We start from the raw sequence: 16,702 nt of genomic DNA, 5'->3' as shown, positions 1-16,702 counted from the left end.
GGGACCTTTCCAAATCACAGAATTTATAGATCACCCATAGGAACATAATAATCTATACCCAGGTACATTTGTCTACATTCTTCACTTCTGTGTCTCAATCCCTTACTCCTTTAATCATGTTTCTAAAATCAAGCTTCCAAATCTACTTCCTGGAGACAAGTTTTATGTTTGGGTTCTCTTCTGAGTTGACACAATGTGAGTAACTAAGCAGAGCTACTAGTTCTTCATATATCCAATGTGATGACTCCTAACTTTCAGCAAAGCAAGACTACGGTTTATTCACAAACTTAATGGAAAGCAGAAAGGATGTTATTATATTTCTTCTTTTGTCAAGATAATCCCATTTTTAATAATGCTATTTAGTAATTAGCAGTAGTGCATACTAAAATAGTCTGCTTTATGGTGGATTCCCTTTTTCCATGGTACTTAAGGCAATGAGTAGATGCCCTACAGCATAGCAGAAATCTATTCAATTAGGTAGATGCCATGTCCAGATCTGGCCATGTTAAATGTCAAATGCCTAGTGGAGATGTCCATAGGGCAGATGGATGTAGAGTTTTAGAAGTCCAAACTCAGATCCAGTTAACAAAATCTGACGTAGTGTCCCCATTTATTCAGTCTTTTTATAGCTGCCTTCATGTCTTTGTTTCTTAATGTATATATGGCAGGATTCAAGACAGGGGTAATAATAAAGTCAACAATGAACAGGTATTTATCAACCGATTAGCTGGGAAAAGTCCATACATAGAGAAACATGCATGGAGTGAAAAACAGGACCACCACAGTGATGTGAGCTGACAGAGTGACAAATGCCTTGGATAAGTCTCCCGAAGAACGGTTCCAGACAGTGACCAAAATGAAGATGTAGGAAAGGATTAGCAGAAAGAAGGTGCCCATACTCATGAAGCCACTGTTGGCAGCAACAATAAACTCAAACCTGGCTCCTTCTGTGCATGCAAGTTTTATGATCCTGGGAAAATCACAATAAAAGCTGTCAACTTTGTTAGGACCACAGAAGGGCAAGTTTATAATGAAAGCAAATTGAGACATAGCATGAATCACGCCAATCACCCAGCCAGTGATGACAAAGGAAACACATATTTTAGGACTCATGATGTTCAAGTAGTGAAGAGGCTTACAGATTGCTGTGTACCTGTCAAATGCCATGGCCATGAGTAATACCATCTCCACTCCTCCCATGATGTGGATGAAGCATATTTGTGTCATACAGACTTTGAAAGAGATTATCTTGTATTTCTTTGGAAGGTCTGAAATCATCTTAGGGACTGTTGTAGAGGCAACCCCCACATCAATGAGTGACAGGTTTGCAAGCAGAAAGTACATAGGAGAATGTAAGTGAGAATCAAAAATTACCAGAAGCAAAATGGAGAGATTTCCCAGGATGATCCCTAAGTAGATCAAGGAGAATATCTTCATGAGAAAAACTTCAATTTCCCAAGAACCTGAGAGTCCCAGCAACACAAACTCAGAAACCGCAGACTCATTTGGTCCCTCCATTGGCTTGGGCAGAAGAGCTGATGGTCATATCACCTGAGGGTAGAAAATGATGAAAAGTCAGAATGCATTGTACAAAAGTAGATTTCCTATTTGTCTTGCTAGTTTTGTCTGTGGGTTCCATTTTTCTGGGGTATAAATCACTTAATCTGATAAGGAAAAGAAGAAGGTAGAACATTATGGTGACCAGGGAAATGATTACATAAAGAGAAAAAAATGAATCTTTTAGATCGAGGTGAATGAGGTTCCTTTCCATCTTGTTCCATCATCAGAGAGTTATGTTGTTTTGCTGCCCAAGATTGATAGACACTTTCCCTGACTTCTTACTTATATGTTCTCTCAGCTGAATAGTCTCAGCCATTTCAGTCATCTTGACATTAATGCTCTCATATTAACTTGCAAATTCTCCTTAGTGGAGAATAGGAGATCTTTAAGCCCAAACTGTGTATATTCTGTATTTCACCTTGCTTCTCTCAGAATGTGTGTTTCATTTTTGTTTCTGTTCAGTGTACAAGTTGGAAGTAAGGGGCTCAGATTGAGATTATTTATAACATTTTGCTCAAGACACATGTTATCATGGGGTGTGCTTGAACCTCTATATCAAATAAAATAATGGATGTCAGAGAAGTAACAGCAGTAAGAAAATATTTTTAACCCAAAGCTAGTATTGTCGACTTAAAAAAATGCACAACCTAAAAGTTGAGAATTAAGTTTGATTTGGGGCAGATTTCGGACTTAAGCCCGGGAGGCAGTATCTCAAGTAACCCTAAGAAAACGGCTCTGAGGAGCTGATGGGGGAGCTAGGATAGAGGAGTTTTTGCAACAGAGGTCAGGTAGAGACAAAAGATTACTGCTAATAACAGAAAGCCAGACATGGGAATCTTAAGTGGGAGGTGCATGCAGCCATGCACACAATTTACAGAAGTTTACTGCTGGTCTTTTGAAGGTTATTACTAGTCTCAAGGAGCAGACATCACTGTGAAGGATTTTAGTTATTTTCTAGATATGAGGAGATATAAGAATTGGGTTCATAAAATCTTCTCCTCAAAATATAACTATCTTATGACCTGTTCTGCCAGTTTTCCCAGAGCACAGAGTACTTCACCCTTGATCTCACCACTGAGCTCTGCTCTGAGAGTGTTTCTGGTGGGCAGCTGTAGTGGCTCATGATTTAATTCATGTAGAGGCAGATGGCAAGTGCCAAACTCCAGTTCACAGTATTAATAGATAACAGTTATTGATTCCTTCATGCAAGGCACTGCATGGAGCCTATCTTTTTAACTTTATAAAATTCTCTAAGACACACTCTCTTTTTATTCATTTTACCCGTGGAGAAACTGAGTCTCAGAGGAGTCAAATGTCAGAGCCAGAACTTGCATCTCTAGCTATAGTGCACCGTAATCCATAGCGTCAACCAGGGCGCTGTGCTCTTAAAGGCCAGACCCTATAAGTATATCCTGGATGTTTCCCAAGACTCTACCATTGACTTTTTTCAACTTTTTATTTTCTTTTACCTCTTAGCATAGGGAAGTCTCTTAAAAAATAATATCTGTATTCTTTTCTGACTAAAGAATGCTTACTTGGAAATTTCATACATGAAGAAAAAGTTGGTTAAGATTGATCAGAGTATGGTTCCTGAATATTGTTGCGTTTTGAGCTGAACTTTGAATGAGTCGTCAATGTTGTAGAATGGAGATGTGGGTGATTCACATTCCCATGGAGGCTAATAACAAAAGAAAAGCATAGGAAGAGAAATGAATACATGGTTGAGTGGAGAAGGGCAGTTTAAGATTAGTAAGTGAATGGTATAGAAAGAATCATCCCATCAAATTTTATGCCAGTTTGAGAAGTTTATAGAGCCACAGGACTGGATGCTGTAAATCCAAAACTTTATCTCCTCACAGTAGCCTTAGGTTTGTAACAGTTGGCAGTTTGTGCTTCTCTTAGGCTTGGTTCCAACTCTATACAATGTCACTGCCTGTGTTAAGCATCCACTAATCTTCCTGTGTCTATACCTTCCCTGGGCTCCTCCCATTCTATTTTGATGGCTGCCTGGGCCCCTTGTCTCCTTGCCTTTTAAGCATGTGGGTCTTGTCAAATCTTAATCCCCTTTCAATGAAGTCTCAAGGGTGCAGAAATTCATTTTGTGATTTATGCACTTAGTACTGATTTCTTACTCTTTGACATGCGGCTTTTTAATGTTAGTGTAAATAATTCATTGATGTTTAAAGATTATCTATGACTCCAAAGGAGCCAATCTTGTGTCTGTGAAACTCTATTACTTATGTCTCATTCATGAAAACACCTCATCTGCCTTTGATAATAAAGCTTGTCGGAGTTCCTGTCGTGGCACAGTGGTTAACGAATCCCACTAGGAACCATGAGGTTGCGGGTTCGGTCCCTGCCCTTGCTTAGTGGGTTAACAATCTGGCGTTGCCGTGAGCTGTGGTGTAGGTTGCAGACGCGGCTCGGATCCCGCATTGCTGTGGCTCTGGCGTAGGCCTGTGGCTACAGCTCCGATTCGACCCCTGGCCTGGGAACCTCCATATGCCGTGGGAGTGGCCCAAGAAATAGCAAAAAGACAAAAAAAAATAATAATAATATAAAGCTTGTAGATTATCTGCCAAAAATAAATAAATAAGAAATAAAATCTCTGAAGTTCCCTTGTGGCACAGTGGGTTAAGTGTCCAGCATTGCTGCCGCTGTGGCCTGGGTCACTGCTGTCGTATGCCTTCCATCCCCAGCCCAGAAACTTCTACATGCTGCAGGTGTGGCCAAAAAATGAAAATAAATTCAAATAAAAATCTCTGGATTTTGTGTCCCCTTCTAATTATTCCCTTCTCTACAATTATTCATTGGCAAGTTTGTCATCACATTCTGTTCATTTGTAAGCTATAGCTGGTATCCCTCCACAGATTTCTTGTTTATAGAAAGAAATTCTGGATTCTCAATATGTCATATAATAATCGCTTTTCAGTAATTATCTACCTTGAACTCCCTGTAGGATTTGACACTGTTTATTATGTCCTTGGTCCTAAGACTCTGTCTGCTCTTGGCTCTTGCCCCTCTCAAGCCATTGCCCTTTGCCTCCTTGTTAATGGAAATTCCATTATTTTTTTTTTTTTTTGGTTGGTGGATTAAAATCTCTCAATTTTAGGAGACAGTAGTCCTATTCCATCTTCACAGCATCTTATATGATTTTTCTAAACCAGTTACTCTATTCACATTTTCATTGGTCATGGATTGTTGTAAGAAGAGGCATGTAGTCTGGAAATGTTCAATGACATGTAAACCATTACAAGGAATCTTCCCCAATACAAGGAAAAACTTCATGTTTAGATGGATCTTCCTGGTCCATGTTTCCTGCATTTGATGCTGTTATGCCTGAAAGTGAAGCAGCTATAAGATTCTAAAACCCATATGCAAAAAGTAGCAGTAGAAAGTTAGAAAGGACTCAGGAAATCAAAATGCATATCAGGTCACTCAACGAGCCCACAGTGGCCTTGCTTCTTGTGCCTTTTAGTATCTACGTGTCCATTGCTGTATCTGTAGCTTTATTGCTGGACTCCAGAGTAATATTTACAAAGTCATGTATGGTATACACATGGAAGTCTCACTTCTACCTTCAAGTAACATGTCAAAATTGAATTCATAATATTATAATCCACTCCAATGCCTTAATAAATATCATAACCATTCCATCAGAAGCTCAATATAGGGGAGCATCTTGTTTGTACTTTCCATCTCTAATTATAGAATTTGTACTCACGAATATTTCTCAATTCATTTACCTCAATGTTTACTCATTTTTTTGTGTGTGCGCTTCTAGTCTGTGTATTTTCCCATATTAACAAATGAAAAAGCTATGGAATAATCTCTCTTCCTTGAGTCCAGCTCTTTGCAGTCTGATTCCAGATATGTCTATCTAAAGACAAATATGCTCCTATGGTTTTCGGCCTAAATTTTCAACAAGTCTATCAAGAGAAAATTCTTGAAATCCCACAGCATATCCAAAACGTCTAAGAAGTAAGTATTTGAGTTATATTTGATTTCAGAGGGTATTTACATTAAAATCTTAGGGAATGAATATACCAAAATAGTACTGAATAAATTTCAAAGTTGATTCCTGATAAAAACTCTTAGTAAAACAAGAATTAACTACTATTTTAAATATAATGATTTTAATAGAATTTTGAAGCAAATAATCACTATATGCCTATAGATGAAAAATCAACATCAGTGGCTGAAAGAAGGCAACCTGAGGTATTATGTTTTAATCATTCCTATAAACAGGATTAAGAAAGTAGATTCAATTTTTATATTTTTGCCTTAATAGAATGAAAAATACTCTTGTTGCTATGGGACTGGAAAAGCAGTGCTTCTCATTCTCAGCTGGTGGGAATATGAAGTGGTACAATCATTCCAGAGAGTAATTGAGTAATAAAAGTTTAAAAAAGTCTTAATTACAACACAGCAGACGAGGTGGAATTATGTTGAAAGGATACAGACAAGTGACCAAAATGTATCTGTAATGTTACTTTACTTATAAACATTTCATAAAACAGGAACTCATTAGAAACAAAAATTAAGAGGAAGGGACTGATTAAGTAAGTGGATAGACTCAGCGTAGGTTTAAAAATGATTAATAAACCTATATTAACTAGCATGCAAAGATATCAGTAAGTCAAGGAAAAATATACATTAAAATGTTTTAATGGGGGGAAAATGTCATTTTACAGGAATTAATATTAGATTTTGCCACAGATTTCTATAGGTGTTAGGATTTTAAATAATTTTATGTTTGTTTCTTTATCCACAGTTGATTTGCTGAGGTTTTAGAGGTAATATTTGTTTTTTTCTGATTTAAAAACAAATATACCAAAATTAATTGAAGGGATAGGAACACCTATAAAGGAGCCGTTTCCAAGACACCGTATCATGCAGGGTTTAGGAACACAGACCCAGGCACCAAACTGACTGTATCCACATATCCTAAATTTACCAGCAGGTTGTTCTAGGGTGAGTTACTACACTGCCTGGTGTGTCAGTTAGTATCTGTATTTGTTAGATACTAAGAGTCACTCCCTCATTAACCATTTGGAAGACTAAATGAGGTGAAATAAGGAGACATTAGGAAATACCGTGACATATAGTAAGTGCTAATATGTTATCTATTATGATAAACTTGCAAGATTTTTTGGGAAACAGACTTAAGAGTTTTTCAGATTGGTAATAGTGGTGGAATAAACTGGGCAGAAAGTGAGCTAGCATACTTTTTCATGTTATATCACTATATATGAAAGAGTGAAGACATAGACATTTCTAATTTTATCTTCCTAAAGTTCAGAAAAAGGGGGACAGTAATTTAAAATACATATGACTTAAACGAAGATACTAGAGTTTTAAAGGATATTTTATGTTCATCTCATAACATAATACTGACTATGAGATGAAACCCAGATGATGTAAAATAATGAGCAAGAGTCATTCAAATAAAGTGAATTAACCAAGGATAAGGTTGACAGAAAGAGAATTAATTGTGGAGAGCCAAAAAGAAAGTGATAATTATGGAGCCAGATGCTGGAAAACAAAGTACTCCTTACCTGCAAAGACTCACCCTCAGCAGCTTCAAAGGATTGAAAAACACAGAGAGATTAACTCCTTTTTAGGTTTGTCATTATTGTTCAAGACACATAGTTATAAATAGTTCTTATCATCAGGATCAAAACCAATTAGCAGGACTGGGAATTCCTGACCAATATCTCTTCCATTAGAGGCTTTCTATAGAAAATAGGTCTTTCATGAACATGGGCTTTTCTCAAGGGTCAAATATCCTGAGGTGCAGAGCAGAATGATGAGGAAATTGGACAGTTGGTGTTACAAGTAGTCATGTGGTTCAGACAATATTTTTTTTCAAATTTCAGGTTATAGACATTCATCGGATTATTATTATTACTATTTTTGCCGTACCCCAGTCATGTGAAAGTTCCTGAGCCAGGGATCGAATCTGAGCCACAGATGCAAACGTCTCCACATTTGCAGCAACATCATATCCTTAACCCAATGTACCTGGCTGGGGATTGACCTGTGTCACCACAGAGACAATGCTACATCCTTAACCCACTGTGCCACAGTGGGAGCTCCTTATGTTCATCAAATTATTAACATCATCATTATAACTGATTATATATGTTCAGCATCTATATCTTGCTAAAGACCAATACCACAACACATCTTTGATTGCTGACCACTTAGAGAAGTAATGAATTGGTATTTGAACAACATGGGAGTTTCAAGGATGGTGGGACTATAAACTTAATAATTTCTCTTGGAGATTTAATACTGAAAATTATTCTATTTGGAATTTTAGAAAGACAGAAATGTTTGTTTTAGAAAGAAGGTAGCATGTGTTTATGAGTTGAATGTATGTTTAAGTGGTGTTTTTCAGAGTCTTCATAAACCACTTACTAACAGAATATCCTGTCTAGGGATTCATGGCAAGATTACTTTTGATTTCTATTGGCACAGCTGTTGCTTGGGATCCTTCTTGCAAGGAAATGTTTCAGTTCCTGTCTTAAGACAACAGAAACTACTTAATTAAGGTGAATCTATTTTCTAGGTGGATTAGCTCCAGGACAGCAGTCATTTATGGCCAAAACAGCACACAGAACTTTTTATGGCATACGCATATTGACCAATTTATGTAGAACTAGAATAATAGTGGATTACAAAATGATGAGAATGGAATGAGTCTGAGAACAGTGCGATTTCAGTGCAGTGTATGACATGTTAATTGTGTAGAAGTGGAAAAAATAAGACAAGAAAAGAGAGCAGGAACAGCTTAGCTGAGGACTTTTTTCTTTGCAAACTTGAATCCCTAAGTATTTTTTGTTTCTTGCCAGGTCTGATTATAGAGTGGAGAGGCCATAGGTTCAGTGTTAAGGAATTAAGGATACGGGCTCTATTGATTACTTGCTCTCCTCCTCACCTTAGGAGTACAGAGTACAAGGAAAGGTGAGCAATGTGAATATGCAGTTATATGATTTACTGTCTAAACTGACTTGACAAAGTCAAGAGTATTGATCAGTTTTCTATAGCCACTAGTGTAGAAGCATAAACATTTTGATTCATGTATTATTACTAAATAGAAAATCCCATTTACTTTTTGTTTCTAGCGTGATAGTATTATCATTCCGAGGAAAATGAATGACCCACACTTTCACTACGTTCTACCACAATAGCGTTTGTAATGGGGATTGGGGAGGTGATGTGGTGTCTGAGACGGATTTCTTTGCTGCTCGACCACTCAGTTTTGGGGGGGGGGTAATCCTTTAAACTCCAGTACTCTTGTGAAGCATATTGATCCCAGATAGGTTAGTGTTCAAAACCATGTTAGGGGTCAGTTCTGACACTGTGAAGGATCCAGCAAGACAGAATTGTAAGGTGTGTCTTAGGAACATATCCGTGAGGGGAAATATCCATGAAGGAAAGACTTTATGGTGTGGCTCCTGTGGAAGAAGGAGGGGGAAAGAGAGAGGATTGGGTGGAGTAGCCTCAGACTGTGATGCAGCTTGGAGAAAGTCTCAGCTGGGCTGATGAGGGGAGCTTCAGGTCAGGGTTTTCCATTACAGGATTGTCCCGGCTCTGGTACACCCACTCTTTTGATCACTGGCTGGGAGCAACCTGGGTAGAGTGGGCCCCTGAATGTTGTGGTAGAATGTGAAATTGCAATGGATAGAAGCTGTCAGCTAAGTACCTTCCTTGAAGCCAGGTTTTGCTTGAAAGGAGATATGAGTGATGTCCTGCTAAGAATGAGTACAGTGTTAGGTATTCTGTCCCTAGTGTACAGCAGATGCCACACCATTTGATGCTTTTGATCTTTTGTGGATCTGGTACTTTTGCTTTTCTTTTGAAAGTAGCCTATTTTTCTTTTCTAGTGACTGTTTGCTTCTAAAACACTATGAAATCTACTTTTATATTCATCTTTCTTCTCCAGCAGTGCCTCCTTGATGTGCTCATTGAGCTTAAATCTATTGAGGAAAACAAATGAAATAGGCAATATTGTGTATTAAGTGCTATTAGAAGTATGTATCCTCTCCTAGACTTGAGGGGTCTATAGAAGGGTTGAATAACTTTTAAATGAAATATTATCTGTGAAGAATAGCAGTTTATTCCTCTCTTTTTATAGATTTTATTTAGTTATCTTGATTTATTTAACTGAGCAGACTATCCATAGAATGCCAACCATCGATGTTGAGAGGATATATGTTATTCTCATTTACAATCTTAAGGCATGGGAAAGCTTCCAATATTTCATCATAAACCATAACTTGTGCTAGAGATGTGTTGAAATGGTATTTATCAGATTAGTAGTTTTCATTCTAAGCCTAAATCTAAGCATTTTATCTTGACAACTTAAGGGATCTTATCAAATGCTGTTTCTCTGCTTGACGACTCAGTTTGTATGATTTTTCTCTTTTTTCTTAAACTTGTGATTGATTTCTGATTGTTAAAAGCACCTTACACTTCTAGCACTAAAATTGATTTTTTGTAATATATTACTCTTACATATTGTTCCATTTCTTTGCCATTTTTTTTTTTTGGATTTAGCCTCTTTGTTCATAAGGGTGAATTTTCATGTCTTCATGTAGTTTTTGTATCAAATTTATGTTAGCTTCATAAATGAATTGGGAAAAAGAGTTAGCATCTGCTCTGAAGCCCATTCTTTGTATTTTGTGGATGTATTGGAGAATGAAAAAATATATAGAAGGAAAGATAGAAATGACCTGGCCAGCCCTCTTGCAAGGATGTTAATTGAGCTGCTTGATGATAAATACTAAGGGAAGGATAATGGGGAGTCTTCATCCTTTTAGCTCAACAAACTTGAATCTATCTATCTGATTAATGTTAAATCAGCCTAGGATTTATAACTTTTTTGCATAGAGTCATCTAAATAATGTTAGTTAGCTGTGTAATTATCATAGTAAAATCTGAAGCTGTTTCATCACCAAAGTAAACCTCTTTTTTAAATGGTACCACCTCACACAATTAGAATTGCCATCATTAACAAGTCAACAAATAGCAAATGCTGGACAGGATGTGGAAAAAAAGGAACCCGCCTTCACTGCTGGTAGGAATGTCAATTGGTACAATGCCCATGGAAAACAGTATAGAAATACCTCATAAAACTAAATGTAGAGCTACCATACGATCCAGCAATCCCGCTCCTGGGCATATATCCTGACAAGACTTTCAGTGAAACCAGTATGTTCATTGCAGCACCATTCACAATAGCCAAGACATAGAAACAACCTAAATGCCCATCGACAGACGAATGGATTAGGACAATATTGTACATATATAAAATGGGATACTATTCAGCCCTAAGAAGGACAAAATAATGCCATTTACAGCCCCTGGGTGGAACTAGAGATGCTCGTACTGAATGAAGTAAGTCAGAAAGAGAAAGGCAGATACCATATGATATAACTTATATGTTGAGTCTAAAATATGGCACATTATGATCTGTCTACAAAACAGAAAAGGTCATGGACAGGGAGGACAAACTTGTGTTTGCCAGGGGGAAGGGGGAGTAAGTGGGATGGATTGACAGTCTGGGGTCAGTAGATGAAAACTGTTGCATTTGGAGTGGATGGGCAATAAGATCCTGCAGTATAGCACAGGGAACTCTGTATGTAATCACTTGTGATGGAACACAATGGAGGATAACGTGAGAAAAAGAATGTATGTATATGTATAACGGGGTCATTTTGCTATACAGCAGAAATGGACAGAAGAGTGTAAGTCAATTATAATAAAAATTTTTTTAAAATAAAAGAAAGCCATCACCAAAAAAATAAAACTAAAAATAAAATGATGCTATACATGCATTATTAGGTTTGAGTTTTCATTTGTTATATCTGCTTCAGGCTGCAACCTATAAATACTATGAAAAATAGGGGACTTACATTGGTGCTCTCAGAATTCTTTGTGCTTGATATTTTCCTTGCAGCTGCCTTTATCCTTTCAATTATTAATAGTTTTGACAATGGATAATTTTGATAAACCAACTCTTATTTCTTCTCCCCTCCCCCCCAAAGTATGTTTCCACTTTTTTTCTTCTCAACAGAAATTTATATAAAAAATATTTCCTAAAAAAAAAAAAAGTTTCCTTTTCCTTTCTCAAAAGGTTTACAGTATTCACCAGGGAAGCCATTTAGTCCTGCACTTTTCTATGCGGGAGGCTGTATCAGTCGAGGATCAGTCAGAAAAGAGGAAACACATTATTTGAAAAGAGTTTACTATAAAATTACTCAAGCATAATGTTGTTAACAGGCTATCTGAGAGGGTAAAAAGAACACTATTATCAGAAAGGTGACACTGTAGGTAGCAGTTACCACCACCCTTAGGGGTGGAGGAACAAAGATAAGAAATTAGAATCCTTGAAATTTAGTGATTTAGAAGAGGGGTCCTGTGGAGTGAAAATCCCTCCTTGGAGGGCGTTTATCTTGACTCCTGCTTTTTCTCTGAACTCAGAAGAGAGGCCCCATAGACCTTGGGATTCAGATTTTGAAGATGCCAGCTTGAGGTGCCAGCTTGCTGGTGCTCTTACCTCTAAAGGAGCATGACGAGACTAGTTCTGCACCTGTTGGAAAACTGCACCCTGGGTTCAGCTCCTGCCAGAGGAAAGGGCAATTACTGTGGTAGCTGTGGTAATGCTCACACAGGCACAGGTGGCAGAGGGAAAGCCCAGTAAAGAAGAGGGATTCTCTCCCTCCTTCTGTAACATTCCAGTAGCAAGGCCTATCTTCAGAGCATAAAGTTTAGCCAGATGGGAAGAGAGATATGCTGTTTGCAGAGTCCCAGGAGCAGATAGCAGAGAGGAGATGCAGAAAGCAGAGTTGAGAGGCTATAATAAATGGGAGAGAAATGTTTTAATTGCAAGTTCAATTTGTGTAATATGTCTAGGATCATAAAGATGCTCTTGATTTAGTAGCTAGTTTTTTTTTTTTTTGAGGAAAATTCCCATTGCCTGTGAATTTTAGGATTTATTGGTATAAAGTTTTGCATAATAGAATTCTGTACTATTTTTAAAGGTTGTAGTTTCTATAGAAATATCTCCCTTACCATTTCTGGCATTGCTTACTGGTGCCTTTCCTCTTTTTCTTGATCAGTCTTATTAATGCATTGTCAATTTTGTTGCTCTTTTTACATATCCAACTTTGATTTTGTAGATTTTTTTGGATTTTTCACATTATGAAATTTCATTATTATTTGTGAAATTTCTTCCTTCTACTTTCTGTAGCTTAATTTTCTTGATGTGGATACTTGCATCATTGCCATATATCTTTTATTTTCCAAATGTATGTACATGTATAATAAAGTCCTTGCAAGCATGACTGTAACTGCATTCCATATGTTCTTTTGTAGTTATTATATTTTTATTAGTATTAGATTCAGAAAATCTAAAAAAACTTTCCATTGTGAGTATTTTGAAATGTGGATCACTTAGAGTAGACTTGTGTTGAATTGCACATGAATTGAAATTTATATGCTTTAAACCAAATGGACAGTAGGACCTCGTTTTGCAGTCCACCAGAATTAATTATGTAGTCTCTGAGGACTCAATCAGGACACAGTATTGTTATATTCCTTCCATAAAGAAGTGTGAAAGGAAGTTACAGGTAGGCTTCAAGTCACTTTTGAATCAATGGTGGCTTCTAAAACTAAGATTAACATTAATGAGCACAACTAAGATGATATCATTTAAGAAAAATTCAGGAAGCCATTATGTTCCCATGCATGTCTATATACAGATCTGAGTGATGCTTTCATGATCATCTGCTTTGAGGAAATGTAAATTTCTATGAACATGTTCTAATATAGGTCACATTTATTTTTTTATATTTTAGGAATCATAACTATCTGTAATTATTTTTATATATAAAGATTTATATATAAAGATTGATATGTTATGGTTAACTTTTTAGGTATTGGTATAGAAATTTGACCCAAGAAATTCCAACTTTCTACTTCTGTTCACAGGACTAAAATAGAAATTAATATATTCTAAAGGCTTGTCAATACAATTTTATTCAGCAAATGACAAACATCATCCAGGGTTATGAAACATGCCCTATTACACAGATAATTGCATATAAAAAGATCTTAAGATTCTGACATAACAGGTCTTGCCCACTATATCTGTTCTTAAAATAACACCATAGTGCATGCATTTCCATTCTGTGTATGTTGTACTATCTGGGTATGTTATATTATTTGGGTGTGTATGTACATACATACTTTTGAAAGAGAAGCTAATTAGGTACAAAGCCCAGTACCACATTGCCCATCTGAAAGCTGCAGTGAATGAATGAGCAGTTTTATTGCATTGTAGTTTGTTTCTTTTTTTGTTTTGTAGAGGCCAAAAAAATTCTTTCATTTGTTTTTTTTTTCCCCAAAAATATGCATTATAGACTATTTGTTTTTGATTTTTTTTTCTTTAGGGCCACACCTGTGGCATCTGAAGGTTCCCAGGCTAGGGGTCAAATTGAAGCCATAGCTGCCGCCCTATGCCATAGCCACAGCAAGGCAACTTCCTTAACCTACTAAGCGAGGCTAGGGATCGAACCTGCAACCTCATGGTTACTAGTTGGGTTCGTTTCTACTGCGCCAGAACAGTAACTCCTGCATTTTATACTATTTGAAGTGTAGCAAGCAAAATAAATAAGTTTAGAAGAAAAATGCACAAATGAACAATGGTGAGATGTTAAATAGAACATTATCAATACCATTTGAGTTGTCTGGTCTTCTGAAGTCCATTCGTTTCTTGGCTGGAGCACCGGCTCTGCTCCTCTCAAATTGTGGCTTCCATTACTGACTGCAAAGCATCTGCGAAAGGTGTTCTCTATCCACTGAGACAGGGAAAGGATCTGGAGCTGATGACCTTAAAATGATGACTTGAAAGGAACACACATCATTTCTCATATTCTGCCAGAACGTAGTCATTTAGCCAAAATTGCCCACGGAGTTTAGGAAATCTACCCTGTAGGTCAGAGGCGATGTGTCCAGCTAAAATTTGTGGGCTGTTCTTTTGGTAATGGGAAGAATAGGCATATGGACACAGGTGAATGCAGGCAGCCAAGTATTGAGATATAGTTTATTCACATGTTCAGCTTTAAACTCCAAACTGTTTCTCAGTGTAGTTAAAACAATTTATGCCTTCCAGCAGTGCATACAATTTCCATGAATACACATATTCAACAACAATTATTGTAGTTTGATTTCTTTTTAGAAAACCTATTTAAAAGGTGTTAAATACGTTTCACTACAACTTAAGTTGCATTTCTCTGCTTACTCATGAGATCAAATATCTAGTGTCTGTTAGTATTTCTCATCAGTGAAATAAATGCCTGTTTATATCTTTTGCCCATTTCCCCTCCATTGGGTTATTTATCTTTTTTATTCCTTTGTAGGAAGTTTCCATATTTTTGTATAAAAGTATTTTTTCTTTAGTAATGGTTCCTTTGGCTTTTTCCTCATCACTCTAAATTTATTTTGCTTTAAAGCAATGCATTCTTATTATTTCTTTAAGGTAAGGTAAAATAATTATTGTAAAAATTATTAATATAAGAAAAAATGTTTCAAGCAATTGGAAACACTTTTCTGTATATTTAAGGAAAAAGGAAATGTCATTGGAAACATTACCTTTAAATCAATAATTAAGACTTGAAAACTTGAATCACAGAGATTACACTGTGGAGTACAAGTTTTGCAGTTTGATCCATTTATATTTTGTTTTCTAAGTGGATTCAGACCACTTAAGTTGAATAATAAGAATAAATTCCTTATTTTCAAGCTAATTTAAAGTTAGACTGGATAAATCATGTATTTTTAATAATGAGAGTAATGATAATTAAATCAAAATAATTCATTAAGTAATATATAAATCAGGTAAATGATTACCCTGGTGTTGAAAATATTGGTAATAAGTAATAAATGGTAGCAATTATTATTTTTTCACCTAGTAATTTTAGATCATAAAGGAGTTTTTCGCAAATTTTTATTTTTTACAAGGGTTAAAAATCTATTGGATTTTTGGAAATAGTTTCTTAATGGAGTAAACATGAACCATATACCTGAGAATACACATAGCTTATAGATTTGAATATATTTTCAGTTCAGCTAACAGGTCAAAATGTATCCAAATTATGGAGAACTCAGCAAAATTGCTGATTATGTGAAAGATCTAAAAATTACTCTTTGAATGCACATGCTGACTTATCTGTCTCTTCAGGGCATTCTTAATCTCTTTATTTCTCAGTGTATAAATGGCTGGATTCAAGAGAGGCGTGATGACTGTGTAAAACACAGCAAGAAACTTGTCCACCCAACTGATGCTGGGTGGCCACAGATAGATGAAGATGCAGGGTCCAAAGAACAGCACCACCACAGTGATGTGGGACGTACAGGTCGAGAGTGCCTTGGAGGCCCCATCCTTGGAGTGAAGGCAGACAGTTACTAGAAGATAGGTGTAGGAGATCAGCAAGAGAATGAAGCAAGTGGTAGCCAAGACCCCACTGTCAGCATTTATCACTATTCCTAGAGTATGAGTGTCCATACAGGCTAGTTTGATCACCAGAGGGATATCACAGAAAAAGCTGTCCACGACTCTGGGTCCACAGAAAGGAAGATCTAAAATCATAGCTAGTTGGCTCATGGCGTGCAGAAAGCCAATAATCCACGATGTCAAAACTAGCCAGATGCACTTGTGTCTGTCCATGATGTGGGAGTAATGGAGTGGCTTGCAGATGGCCACATAACGGTCATAGGCCATTGTTACAAGCAGTACCATCTCACCACCCCCAAAGAAATGCACACAGAGAATCTGGGTCATACAGCCTCCAAAGGAGATGGTCTTACTGTCCTTTAGGAAGTCCGTGGTCAGTTTAGGGGTGGTTACTGAGGAAAGGCAGAAGTCAACAAACGAGAGATTGGCTAAGAGGAAGTACATGGGGGAATGGAGATGAGAGTCAGCGATGATTAAGAGCACGACAAGAAGGTTTCCCACCACAGTCATCAGGTAGAGAGTGGAAAATGGCAGGAAGAGGAAGGTCTGGAGCTGTCTTGAATTACAAAGTCCATGGAAAATAAACTCAGACACCACAGAGTGGTTTGCATCCTCCAT

At 36.9% G+C, this 16,702-nt stretch overlaps 2 protein-coding genes across 2 annotated transcripts; both read right to left on the bottom strand.

Annotated features, from left to right (window-relative positions):
- Positions 1-582: 582 nt before the first annotated feature.
- LOC125136891 (olfactory receptor 4F3/4F16/4F29-like) lies at positions 583-1,518 on the bottom strand. The gene is given in 1 exon segment (XM_047797787.1): positions 583-1,518. A coding segment is annotated over 1 exon segment (936 nt).
- Positions 1,519-15,763: 14,245 nt separating this feature from the next.
- On the bottom strand, positions 15,764-16,702 carry LOC125136850 (olfactory receptor 4F4-like). The gene has a single exon (XM_047797696.1). It carries the CDS (start codon positions 16,700-16,702, stop codon positions 15,764-15,766), a length of 939 nt encoding a protein of 312 aa, XP_047653652.1.

This window comes from Phacochoerus africanus, chromosome 9 (assembly GCF_016906955.1).
Source record: "Phacochoerus africanus isolate WHEZ1 chromosome 9, ROS_Pafr_v1, whole genome shotgun sequence".
Classification (NCBI taxonomy): Eukaryota; Metazoa; Chordata; class Mammalia; order Artiodactyla; family Suidae; genus Phacochoerus; species Phacochoerus africanus.
This window is presented reverse-complemented; position numbering and strand designations above follow the sequence as displayed.

Coding starts and splice junctions, on each gene's coding strand:
- LOC125136850 (XM_047797696.1), bottom strand. CDS start 16,702: ATGGAGGATGCAAACCACTCTGTGGTGTCTGAGTTTATTTTCCATGGA.